Source organism: Cetorhinus maximus, chromosome 9 (genome assembly GCF_964194155.1).
Source record: "Cetorhinus maximus chromosome 9, sCetMax3.hap1.1, whole genome shotgun sequence".
Lineage (NCBI taxonomy): Eukaryota > Metazoa > Chordata > Chondrichthyes > Lamniformes > Cetorhinidae > Cetorhinus > Cetorhinus maximus.
The window spans coordinates 110,535,669-110,549,543 of NC_135887.1; the positions used below are offsets into that span (position 1 = coordinate 110,535,669).

General features: G+C 44.9%; 1 protein-coding gene across 1 annotated transcript in view; it reads right to left on the reverse strand.

Moving 5' to 3' along the window:
• Positions 1-5,817: 5,817 nt before the first annotated feature.
• Positions 5,818-13,875, reverse strand: part of LOC144684929 (inositol 1,4,5-triphosphate receptor associated 1-like) — a 152,706-nt gene continuing 144,648 nt past the window's right edge. Inside the window, exons 22-24 of the mRNA XM_078549344.1 lie at positions 13,373-13,495; positions 11,834-11,959; positions 5,818-9,597 (exon numbers count right to left, since the gene is read on the reverse strand). Coding sequence (XP_078405470.1) covers positions 9,351-9,597; positions 11,834-11,959; positions 13,373-13,495 — 496 coding nt within the window. The 3' untranslated portion in view covers positions 5,818-9,350. The remainder of the gene's footprint in view (positions 9,598-11,833; positions 11,960-13,372; positions 13,496-13,875) is intronic.

The window sequence follows — 13,875 nt, forward strand, 5'->3', positions numbered from 1 at the left end:
TTGAGCACACCCTCCTCCCTTTGGTGACAGGAAACAGGAAATCACACCGACTCATCTAACTCACCATTTGAATGAAATTACAGCAGAATTAGCCAGCCAGTTAATTACACAATTTCTGAAATTCCTCCACCATCTTAAAGCATCAGAAGTACATACTTTTCCATCGATTTAAAAAAAGCTTGTAAAGACTTTGAGAAAGAGAAAGGCTTACATCGCTATAGCACCTTGCATGACCTCAGGATGTCCTAAAGTGTTTCACAGCCAATGAAGTGCAGTCACTGTTGTAAAGTAAGAATCATGGCAACCAATTTGCACACAGCAAGATCCCATAAATGGCAATATGATAATGACCAGATTAATCTGTTTTGTTGGGATATAAGTTGATGGATAAATGATAGCCAGTGCACTGGGGAGAACTCCTTCTGCTCTTCTTTGGATTTCTACCGCCCGCAAGGAGAAACAAGGCCTTACTTTAATGTCCTATTGAAACACGGCACCTCCAACAGTGCAGAGTTCCCTCAGTACTACCCTGAAATGTCAGCTTAAGGGCTGCATTCTGTCTCGAGATCTCGGACCTCAGGCAGGGTTTTATAACCCACCCGCGGGCGAGTTTGAAGATAGGAAGGCTCATTATATCCCACCTACCATCAACCTCTGTCCTCACTGCAATTGTACCAGGGGCCGGGGTGGCGTTGGGTGCCCACCAACCTGTGAGCCAATTGAGGCCCTAAGGTAGGCACTTACTGCCCATGTAAGGAGCTCATCCCGCTGCTGCTGGCATTTAACCAGCAGTGGGAGAGGCCCAGGCCAAGCAGCCAGCCCAGCAGATTTTCCTACATGGCTGGTGGTGGGCAGGGGAAGGGGTTCCCTCCTTAATTAGCACACCCTCCCCCGCAGGCCCATTGGATGCTTTCCTGCCCCCCCCCGCCACCCCACCCCCCTGCCACAAGGTGTAAACACTGCCTCTGGTTGCCATCCCCACATGGTCCTTCAAATCCCAGCCGCTACCCGCCTCGCTGACCCCCAAATGCTTATAAAGTGCTGATCCATTGCAGCTCACCTCTTCATTGCCTGAGTGCAGTACTGGCGGTGGCTACACTCTCTCTGGTGTTACTGATTCATTGAGAACTGTCAGCCTTTGATCAACTGGAAGCTTGCTGAGGCAGGACTTCCTGCTGCTGAAGGGTGGAACTTCTGCCTCCAGCCTAGTAATGGCCAATTGGTGTTCTATCTGGCAAAAAGGGAGAGAGCAGGGACAATGGTGCCCCATTATAGCCTCGGGCCGAATATGAACAGAACAGCTGAATTCCATAGGGGAGATGAGAGTGACTCCCTTATCATCAAGACGGCATTTGACTAAGTGTAGCGTCAAGGAGCCCTAGTAAAATTAAAGGAAATGGGAATCAGGGCAAAACTCTCAGTTCCTCAGGGTAGTGTCCTAGGCCCAACCATCTTCAGCTGCTTCATCAATGACCTTCCTTCCATCATAAGGTCAGAAATGGAGATGTGTGCTCGCATGCAACAAGACCTGGACAACATTCAGGCTTGGGCTGATAATGGCAAGTAGCATTCATGTCAAACAAGTGCCAGGCAATGACCATTTCTAACAAGAGAGAATCTAAACACTGTCTCTTGACATTCAATGGCATTACCATCACTGAAACACCCACCATCAACATCCTAAAGTTACCACTGACCCAGAAACTGAACTGGACTAGCATGTAAATACTGTGGCTACAAGAGCAGGTTAGAGGACGGGAATTCTGCAGCAAGTAACTCACCTCCTGACTCCCCAAAGTCTGTCCACTATCACAAGGCCCAAGTCAGGAGTATGATGGAATACTCTCCACTAGCCTGCATAAGAGCAGCTTCAACAACACTCAAAAAGCTTGACTCCATCCAGGACATAGAGCCCACTTGATTAGCACCCATCCACCACCTTTAACATCCACTCCCTCCACCACTGACACACAGTGGCAGCAGTGTGTACCATCAACAAATTACAACTCGCCAAGATTCCTTCAACAGCATCTTCCAAACTTGTGACCTCTACCACCTAAAAGGATAAGGGCAGCAGGCACATGGGAACACCACCACCTGAAAGTTGCCTTCCAAGTCACACACCATCCTGACTTGGAAATATATCACTGTTCCTTCACTGTTACTGTGTCAAAATCTTGGAACTCTCTCCTTAATAGACAGTGGGTGTACCTATATCACGGGGACTGCAGCAGTTCAAGAAAATAGCTCACAACCACCTTTCACAAGGTGTTTTATGGTGCGAATAGTGAAACCAAAATGATGAGGATAAACTTTCCACCAACTTCCTATCCACTGTCCATTTACAAGCAGAGCCCTCAATTTAGGTCAAAAGCAAAATACCGCAGATGTTGGAGACTTGATATAAAAACAAAAATGCTGGAAGTACTCAGCAGGTCAGGAGCATCTGTGGAGAGAAACACAAGCTGAATTTTATGGGGAGAAATATAAGTCGTGAGCCAGACAAACCACAAATCAAACACTTCACTGCCTTGCAGTGAAGCTTGCAGTGGCTTTAGGATTGAGTGTCAGACCTTCTGTCGCTTAGTGCAAGGAAGTTCTTTTGAAACAACTGGTTAAAAGGCGAGAAGGGGGGGACATCATCCAGGGGGTGCCCTGTATGCATATGAGGGTTTATATTGATTCTTGTCCATGGTATTTGTTCTGCCCTCTCAACTGCACAATAGTCAATTTAGTGTTTAGAGATCAGACAGCTTCTCACTGAGGCATTTTTTACATTAATAGGTTTTTATTACATAGAATTACCAAAAGGGCCAATTGTACCAATGTTTCTACTCCACACGATTCTCCATCCCTTTTCATCTAACTATCAACATATTCTTCTATTCCTTTCACCCTCATGTGGTTATCTAACAACCTCAAATGCAGCTACATTTTTCAAGTTCAACACTCCATGTGGTAGTGAGTTCCACATTCTAACCACTCTTTGGGGTGTTTTGATACAGTAAAGCACCATATAAATGCAAGTTGAGGTTGTTGGGTTAGTTTCTAGCCCAGCTCTGAGGTTTTGTTTCAGAGTTCCGCACTGGAGTGTCTAAAGTGCCCATTCCTGTCACGGTTATCTGTACAAAGCCACTCCAAAGAGGCACAGCATCAGCTTTTGATTTGCTGGAATTAAGTAATATTTCTGGAGTTTGTGGCTTTGTGGCTCTGTTGATAGGTCATGTGGAGTTTCAAGGAAGAATGGATAGTGCAACAATGCAAGAGGCTGCTGGTTTATAAAGGATTTGCACACTCCCTGATGAGACGCCCCATCCCCTGTATTCATTAGTGCCAAAACCGGGCATGATGATGGCAGCAGCAATAGTGGCACTGGGTTTGGAGAGGCCCAAGGCCCAGCCCATACATTTACACTCGATCACCACATGGTAATTCAGGCAAATACCCTGCGCCAATCAAAAACCCTGAGACTGCTTTGCAGTCAGAGCCTTGCCGAAACACTCCCATGTTGAGACCCATAGTGGGCGGTGAAGGGGGAATAGGGAGTGGGAGAGGGAGTAGGTGGAGGAAGGGTGGGGGGGAAGGGAAAGTTGGAAGGTGAGGCAGAGGGGGAAAGGGAGAGTGTGAGGAGAAGGAGAGGGAAGGAAGAGGGCATCGATGGGGGAAGGAAGGGCTAAGGGGCAGAGGGAGGAGGAAGGAAAGGGAGGGGCAGGAGGGAATGGGGAGAGAGAGGTGGAGGTGGATGGGGGTGGGGAGGGGAATTTACATATCTCACAGGTCCATTCTGTGATTAGGTTCATCAAGGGCATACACCAGCCTCCGCTTACTTCGACATATCAGCAGGCTAGGAAGATTACTCATTACTGTTTCCAGTGAAGTCACAAGCTCAGATTTTTTTTTAGAAAATTTTTGCAACTTCAGTAGTGATTGTGAAGATAGTGCATTGTTGCCTGTTATTTATCTGATACCAAACATACACAGGAAATCTTAACCCCACCAGTAATTCACTACATAGAGAGCATAATTCTGCACAACATCCTTACTCTACCTCATCCCTCAGCATTATACCCTCATTACATCACCCACCCCCACCCACCATCCACAGGACCATACCCTTACTATACCCGTCCAGAACAATATCCTTACTATACAGCACTCAGTGACCTCTCACTACCCCCGTTGTCCCATGTCTTAAAATACAAGCAGTTCGTCAAAACTACTACACAGAAACATCCCGTCTGGCCCCACTGGTATATGCTTCACATGACCGCCCATCCCACTTCATCTCACTCCATCACCATAACCTACTATTCATTTCCTCCCTTATCGGCAGAATCTCACCCTTGTCGGGCGATCGAGACCGAAAGGTGATTTCACGTTGGCGGGCCAATTAAGGGTCTCCCAGCGTGAAATGTGAGCGGCAGCGCTTTTCTGGTGGGGGGAGGATGGTGAGCGGGCCGAGTGTGACCTGCGCACATGCGCGTGAGTGCACGCTTCATAGTGTGCCCCAGGGAGACGAAGCATTTTCAAAAAAATAAATAAATAAATAATGTAATAAAACATGTCTCCTCAGTCACATGAGCAGGGACATGTCAATTAAATTTAAAATGTTTTATTTTATTTTTATTCGCTTTAGGAAACCTCATCCCGCCCGTGGATGAGGTTTCTTAAAAAGCACAAAGGTCACTTAGCCTTTTCGGCTGCCCGCCAACTGTAAGGTTTTTACAACAATTGGCAATTGTTTCATGGTCATCATTAGACTTTTAATTCCAGCTTTTTTATTGAATTCAAATTTCACAATCTGCCCTGGTGGGATTCAAACCCAAGTCCCCAGAGCATTACTCTGGGTCTCTGGAACACTAGTCCAGTAACAATACCACTGCCTCCACAGCTCTATATCAATCCCAAACTAATCCACTTCCTCACATTCTCCCCATGGCCCTGTATCAATCCCAAACTAATCCCACTGCCCCCTCCTCATAGCCCTGTATCAATCCCAAACTAATCTCACTGCCCCCTCCCCATAGCCCTGTATCAATCCCAAACTAATCCCACTGCCCCCTCCTCATAGCCCTGTATCAATCCCAAACTAATCTCACTGCCCCCTCCCCATGGCCCTGTATCAATCCCAAACTAATCCCACTGCCCCCTCCTCATAGCCCTGTATCAATCCCAAACTAATCTCACTGCCCCCTCCCCATGGCCCTGTATCAATCCCAAACTAATCCCACTGCCCCCTCCTCATAGCCCTGTATCAATCCCAAACTAATCCTACTGCCTCTGGGTAATCTGTTTCAATGATGTTGATTGGGGAAAGACATATTGGACATAGGACACAGGGCGAACTCTCCTGTTCTTCAAAATATAGATCATGAGATACTATACACCCACTTGAGAGGGATGGGGTCTCAGTTTAATTTCTCATCCAAAAGATGTCTCCTCAGCACTTCCTCAGTACTGACGCTCTGAAAGTGCAATGTTACTGCATTCGATAAGGTCCCACACAAAAGGTTAATCGGCAATTTAGGGAAGGAAATCTGCTGCCCTTACCTGGTCTGGGCTACATATGACTCCAGACCCATCAGCAATGTGGTTGACTCTTAAATTTCCTCTGAACAAGGGCAATTATAGATGAGCAATAAATGCTGGCCTAGTAAGTGATGCCCACATCCCATGAATGAATAAAAGAGAATGGGGCAATGGGATTAGTTTTGGATTGATACAGGGCTATGGGGAAAGAGCAGGGCAGTGAGATTAGTTTGGGATTGCTGTAGCAAAGAACTGGCATAGGCACAATGAGATGAACACTCTTTAAGATTCCAAATAAAAAAAAGACTCTTTAATCAAACAAGTTGCACAGAAACGTTTTAGGACAACTTTATTTTAACAAAATCAAGTATGTGGAACTATACAGTACAATGTGTTAGTTTAAAGGTGCAAACCTTTACAGGGATATGGATATAATATACAAACAATCAGACATGAAAGAAGAATATTATTGTGTTACTTTCAAAAGCTCCTGTTACAAATGCACTCAGTGCTACGGAGGAAGAACCCTGCACAATCAATGGAACTGCTCAGAAATATTGCACTTTAAAACAGGAATATTAAATTTAGGAATCATCTGATCAACAAGGGCCTTACCATCACAGACAGTGCACACTCAATTATTAATGTGGCATTTTTGATTTGAGCATAAGATTCAATGCAACACAATATTAACTTATTATTATTTAAATTTTCTATTAATTAAAGTCATGACAGCTGAAAATGCTTAGAAAATTTACCAAAAATTTTACTGGACCAGCCACATATATACTGTGGTGACAAAAGCAGGTCAGAGGCTGGGAATTCTGCAGCAAGTAACTCACTTCCTGACTCCTCAAAGCCTGTCGTCCATCTACAAGTCACAAGTCAGGAATGTGATTGAATACCCTCCACTTGCCTGGATGAGTACAGCTCCAACAACACTCAGGAAGTCTGACACCATCCAAGACAAGGCAACCCATTTGACCAGCACCCCATCTGCCAACTTAAACATTCACTCCCTCCACCACTGGCAGTATGTACCATCTAAAAGATGCAATATTGCAGCTCACTAAGGCTTCCTCAATAGTACTTTCCAAGCTATTGATTGCTATCACAAAGAAGGACAAGGGCAGCAGATGAATGGGATCACCACCACCTGCAAGTTCCCCTACAAGCCACACACCATCCTGAATTGGAAATATATTGTCATTCTTTCACTGTCGTTGGGTCAAATTCCTGGAACTCCCTACCTAACAGCATTGTAATTGTACCCATGATACATGGACTGCAGCAGTTCATGAATGTGGCTCACCACCACCTCTCAATGGGTTACTAGGGATGGGGATTAAATGCTGGCCTTGCCATCAATGCTCACATCCTATGAATGAATAAGAAAAGTGGATTTGTGTACGTTTGCCACTCAGCTAGCTCATTTGAGTGTCTTTGTTTTCTTCTCTTGGTTGTATTATACTTTTAGAACCAGCATGACAAAAGTGCAAAGTTGCTCCTAGGTTTGCCCCTGAACTGGACAAGGCCAGTCTAGAAAAGGCACTGACTTCTGCTCATACCAACTAAAATGAGGTGGTAAAATTTGGGGTTAGAATTTCTGCCAGGATTTCTCCTGATTACTTTCCTCACAAGTCAATCCTCCACAATAGCTACAGCAGAAGATGAGGAAAATGCTCCTACCTCCATCTAATTTCCAGTTAGGAATGTTAAGGTGAAGAGTGGAGGGCATCATTCAGGTTGATCAAAGTGGGAAGATGAAGTCAGGTGTCATTAATGTTTGGGTTCTAAAAGTCAAGATTGTAGGGGGAAGAGAAGGTGAGAACATCAACTGGTTTAAAATCCTGGGAAAGAGTGAGCTCGAATAGGAGAAAGCGGAATGGGTCTCATTCTCTGGGGATTTCAGTTGCGTTCTTATTTTCCATTTTCTGTTTATTGTTTCATGTACCTTCTTGAGAGGCACAACAATTAGAAGTGCCATATTGCCATTCTATCAACACTTGAAACTCATCACTCTTAAAGTCACCGTTAAAGGTGAATATCACAAGAATGAGGGGGATGTGGAAGGCCAGTTGAGCCCATCCAGAGACATTCTATAGATTCCCCTTACCCATCATGGCACCCATTTATCCCTAAACTGACTCCAGAGTTGTTATCTCCCACTACCCTATCCAAAAGCTTGTCCCATAGGGAGGTCAAACAGTTGCAGGGATTACAAAATAAATGGGAATATACTAAGAGGGGTAGATGAAGTGAGAGATCTTGGCGTACAAGTACATAGGTCCATGAAGGCTGCAGTTCAAGTAGACAAGGTTGTAAAGAAGGCATATGGAATGCTCTCCTTCACTGGCAGAGGTATAGAATATAAAAGTAAGGATATAATGTTGGAATTGTATAAAACACTGGTGAGGCCACAACTGGAGTATTGTGTGCAGTTCTGGTCAGCACATTACAGGAAGGACGTAATAACTCTGGAGAGAGTGCAGAGGAGGTTTACAAGAATGTTGCCAGGGTTAGAAAAGTGTAGCCACGAGGAGAGATTGGATAGGTTGGGGTTATTTTCCTTAGAACAAAGAAGGCTGAGAGGTGACTTGATTGAGGTGTACAAAATTATGAGGGGAATAGATAGAGTGGACAGGATAAAATTGTTTCCCTTGATGGAGAATTCTAGAACCAGGGGACACAGATTCAAGATAAGTGGCAGAAGGTGTAGGGGGGATATGAGGAAGAACATTTTTATGCAGAGGGTAGTGGGTGTCTGGAATTCGCTGCCCAAGTTGGTGGTAGAGGCAGAAACTTTAAACTCTTTTAAAAAGTACCTGGATCTGCACCTAAAGTGCTGTAAGCTGCAGGGCTATGGGCCGGGTGCAGGAAGGTTGGATTAGAAAGGGCACCTGGGTATCCTCGGGCTGGCATGGACAAGATGGGCCGAATGGCCTCCTTCTGTGCTGTAACTTTTCTATGGTTCTATGTGCATACATCATTCTGTGCAAGGAAATCAGTATTGGTTTTGCCATTTACTAGTTTGAACTTGTTCTCCCTTATCCCATTACCCTGGCTTAATTTGCAGTCTTTATTTATTTTAGAAAACTCTTCAAGATCACTTCTCAGTTCTCTTCTTTCAAACCCAAGTCTCTCCAGTATTTCTCATTACTCAAACCCTCTGATGCTGTCAGACTCATGCTCTGCTCTGCCTCCAATGTATGAATGTTGCTCTTCTGTCTCCATGACCAGAACATGACACAGTGCTCAAGGTGGGTCTGACTAGAGCATGGAACAGTTTGAACACAACCAACTCCGGGACTCTCCTGTTTTGGGTAATTCTTCATGAAGGATTAAAGATGGATTTTATTTTTCTTAAATTGAAAATCAGGTAAGAAATTGTCAATGAAAACAACAACATAGTTATTAAAAAACTATTTCTGATAACCTGATGTGTCCTTCACTCACAGACATACAATAGTAAAAGGTTTGTGACTTTCAGAAGTATGAATATTTACTTACAACCCCTTTATCAGTAATAACATTCAAACATACAGTGAAACAATAAAATTATTAAACGCCTTGTTAGGGTGCAAAGTTAAATAGCTGGAATATCTCTGAGTGTTACATCACTTAGTGCTATGCTGTTCCCAGTTGCAAGTTGGCAGCCAGTCACTCTGTGGGTTGAAGGTTCACGCAATGATGGTATTGAAGACTTCCTCTGTACATGCCTGTGTTCACATGCCTATGGAAGCCTCGTTAAAGCTGACCCTGATGGTTTGAATTGTGGAATGACTAGCACTCTTGTTCCCCCAGAGAGGCTTCACTTTCAGTTACACCTGTGCACGGTTCTTGTGCCGTGGTCCTGAGAAAGGCCAGAGGTATTTCTGCACCGATGAGCAGCTGCTCTTCCCACTAGGTGTGTTCGAAAGATCTTCACACGGATAATGGAGAGAGGTGAAGATGCTGATGAGAACAGCAAACAAGAGGACTACAGCCCCCACAATCCAGATCACACTGCGATGTTTCAAACACTTCGGGCACAGTCTGTCGATCAGTTCTGAAACTTCTTCAAACTTACTGCGAGAAGGGGAAGAAGAGCGAGAGACAGAGAGAGGGAGACAGATAGGGATTGAGATAGAAAGAGCGAGAGAGGCAGAGTGAGAGTGTGAAAATGAAGAGAAAGAGAGTGAAACAGAGAGAGAGAAGGCAGAAAGACAGACAGAAAAAGCAAGACAGACAGACAGATCAAGAGCGAGGGAGTCAGAGAGAGGAAAAGAGGGAGGGGAGAGAGATAGACAGACAGATGGAGAGATAGGAAAAGAGAGGCACAGAGAGGAGATAGACAGAAGGAGACAGAGAGGAGTAAAGAAAGAAAGAGGAAAAGGTGGAGAGAGGCAGGGAAGGAGTGAGACAGAGAGAAAGAGACAAAGGGACAAAGAAAGATAGACATACAGAGAGAGAGAGTGTAAGAGAGAACAAAAAGGACCAAGGATTACAGAGAGACAGGAATACAGAGATTGAATGAAAACAATAGACAGAGGGAGGAAACAAGAGAGAGAGAGAAAGAGAGAGATAGCAAGGGAAATAGAGACAGGGAGCAAGCAACAGAGAACAAAAAACAGAGGGACAGAGAAAGATAGAGAGAGGGAGACAAAGAGGCAGAGAGAGAGGGAACATGAGAGACCGAGACAGAGAGACAGAAACAGGTAAAGAGGGAGAAAGTTTGAAAAAAGGATATTAACAAGAAATAACAAAGATAGAAATTGGGATAGAGTGAGAGAGACAGAGAGAGAGGGAGTGCATGAGAGACAGCAAGATTGAGAGAAAGAAAGAGAGAAACAGAATGACAGACAGAGTCAGACAGAGAGATACACTGTTTTAAAGTTATTGTTTCAAGATTAGTGACCATCTTTTCTCTCTGGGTAACTTGGATGCATTTTTCTCTTTGATTTTGAGCCAGATCCCATGTGCCCACAGACCGGACACGAGCCCCTATGGAGCCAAGAGCAAAGTGCCCTGCATTCGTACAGCACTTCCTCGAATCGGCAGAGTGACCCTGGGACTGAGAGAAACTAGTGAGTAGCCCCTACCCCCATCCCCTGCTGGCAGGCAGTAAGAGTTCAATTTGTGTACTGACAGCAACAGCACAGCACAAACTCAGCAATTAGGCTGCAATGGGAGGATGGGGATGTGAGGAGAGAAGAGGATGGGGTTTGGAAAGTAAATGAGGTTCCAGTTTTTCTTTACAGGAAATGATGAAGTTGGTGTGCCTGTTATCTGGCAAAGTGGGGATTTTAATCAGTGTTTTGATGTTATCAGCATGAAAGTTTCATTATCTCTTCACTCAAGGAGTTCCTTCCATATTGCAGCCTTCAATCCAAATTGGCCTACTACGTGTACTGCTGGTGAGTACTACATTATAACATTGCTGATTTTCAGCAAGCACTGATTGCAATAAAGCATCCAGACGTTAATAGGTACGCAGGCTAAGGATGTGTAAAATATGACCAAAACACAACTGAGCTGAGAGGGGATATTCTCCAGGCCTCTGCATTTCTTAAATTGTTGTTTTTATTGCCGCTTCTTGGTTTAATGACAGGAGGAGGCCATCTGGACCCTCAGGCCTGTTCCACTATTCAATGAGATTATGATTAATTTGTATCTTGACTCCATCTACCCGGCTTAGTTCTATTTCCCTCGATACCCTTACCCAACAAAATCTACAGATTTTGCTCCATGGAAAGCTCCAGTGACCTCCCCTGCACCCCTACCCCCCACTTCCCCTCCAGCTCCAGCAGCTTTTTTAGGGGAGGGTGTTTCAGATTTCCACAGCCCTTTGAATCAGGAAATGGTTCCAGACATCAACCCTGAAGGGCCTCGCTCTAATTTTAAGATTATGCCCCCTTGTTCTGGGCTCTCACCATCAGTGGAAATAGTTTCTCTCTATCCAGCTTTTGGAATTCTTTTAGCATTTCAATCCTCTCAATTAATAATTAATCTTCTATATTCAAGGGAATATGACCCTAGTCTGTGCAACCTCATGTCATAATCTAATGTTTTAAAGCCCAGTATCATTCTGGCGAATCTGCATTGCCACCCCCTCCAAAGCCAATATATCCTTCCTGAGGCATGATGCCCAGAACTGGACGGTTTCCATGTGGTTTGCCGAACTGTATGTGGTGGCACACCTTGGGTGAGTGGAGTCACCTGTAGGATTAGGGTGGTAGGTTCCTTTCTTTGAGGGAAGCCAGTAAACCCCAGTTGGCAGCATTAACGATTTTGTTACGACTGAATCCAATGTGAAGAAACCCACCTGCACTTCCTTTCTTCTTTGAAGCTTGGCTCTGACCGTTTCTCCATGTTCTGCCCCTCCACCTTCTCAGGGGCATCCTGCAACTCCTGCTCCTGGCTGAGATGAGCTTTCAAACCTTCTTGGTAACTTGGAGACAGAAACAGTTTATAAAGCCTTGCACAACCTTTAAGTGGATTGCTTTGCCACATTTCACTAGTCATAAACAGAGTGGCGTTGGGTTGGTTGCCATGTGCAGTTTGGGTGCAGTGTCTGTATAAATCTGAATTCCTGCTCCAACCTAGTGCAGCCCTCCCCCCTGTGGTATTTAGACATCCTTACTTGGAGACTTGGGCAACCTACAGTGGTCACCTCAAAGCACAGTGGTGCCTTCGCAAGATCCTCCAAATCTAGTGCAAGAAAGGCAGTCCAACAGCAGCATCATCTCCCTAGCCAATATGCCCAGCATCAAGGCATTAATCACTCAAAACCAGCTCCGCTGGGCAGGACATGCCATTCGTATGCCTGTCACAAGACACCAAAAGCAACTGCTCCACTTGGAACTTTGTCATGGCAGGAGACTCCCAGGAGGACAGCAGAAATGCTTTAGGGATGCCCTCAAAGCATCCCTAAAGAGGTCAAACATACCCACAGACCCATGGGGGTCCTTGGCTTGTGACCGACTAAAATGGAAAAGGTTCAATTTGGGAAGGTACTGAAACACATTGAGGGACCTCGTCAGGAACATGCAGAGGTGAAGTTGAGGCATTTGAGAGAGCACACAAACTTCCCAACAACTCATCTACCCAACTCTTCAAGCACTATCTGCCCCACATACGTCAGAGTCTGCAGATCATGCATTGGACTTATCAGCCATCTCAGAACCCATCAAACTTGAGTGGAAGCAAATTACCCTAAGAAGAAGAAGAAGGCATTTATCCCACCAAAATTTCAATGTCCTTCCCTACTGACCTTACAAAGTAACAAATAACAACCTGCATTGAGTGCAGAGATCTCAGATGTTTTGGGGCTGGAGGAGATTACAGAGATAGGGAGACCATGGAGGGATTTTAAAACAAGGATGAGAAGTTTAAAATTGGGGCATTGCTCGACCCAAAGAATTTCTGGAGCAGAAGAAAGGACAGTGGACCATTAATGGATCCTGAATAAGATGTGATGTTCTACACAGGGGGCTCTCAAAGAACTTCCACTGTTCTAGGAAAGGCTCCCCTAGATTCCACTATGGAGATTTATAGAAAAATGCAGCAGGAGAGAGGGAAAATTGCAGGGGCTGGGGATGGTTGACAGGAGAACAGGTCAAGCAGCTGAGCCGAAGAACAAGAAGCATTCTTTTAAAGTTTTATCAACAGGCACTAAATAGGATTCCCAGGATCCTGACTGTCTGGAGGGAGGAGCGGTTGTTGTGATATCTGGAAGTCTAGTGAGGAGTCTCAGCATTTAGCAGCCCACACTGTGTGGATTGTGAGGGTGGATGCTGTACTATCATGTATATATCCTTCCATTCTGTTCATAACCTCTCTCCAGGCACAAGGAGAATCTCACCCTTTATTGTAAGCTTCCTCTTCGATCTTGGCTTTTGTCTCCGAGCTAGTTATCTCGACCTTGACCAGCTGGACATCTCCTGGAGTAGGACATTCATTCTCCTTATCTCCATTCTGTTTCCCACTATGTACACAGAAAACAAAGAATTCAGCTTCACTGACTCAGAAAAGGAGAAAAGGAAAGAACAAAGTACACCCAGTGCTGATCATTTGGAATACCCAGTACCTTGAGTGTCAACTGTGGCTCAGTGGATAGCACGTTCATCTCTAAGTCACATGGTTCTGAGTTCAAGTCCCACTCCAGACTTGAGTACAAAAAAATCAAGTTTGCAGTGCTGCCGGAGGTGCTGTCATTCAGATAAGATGTTAAACCAACATGAGCTGCTTGCTCATGTGAGTGTAAAAGATCCCATGGCACTATTTTGAAGAAGAGCTGGGGAGTTATCCCCAGTGTCCTGGCCAAAATTTATCCCTCAATCAACATCAATATCATTCAGATTACCT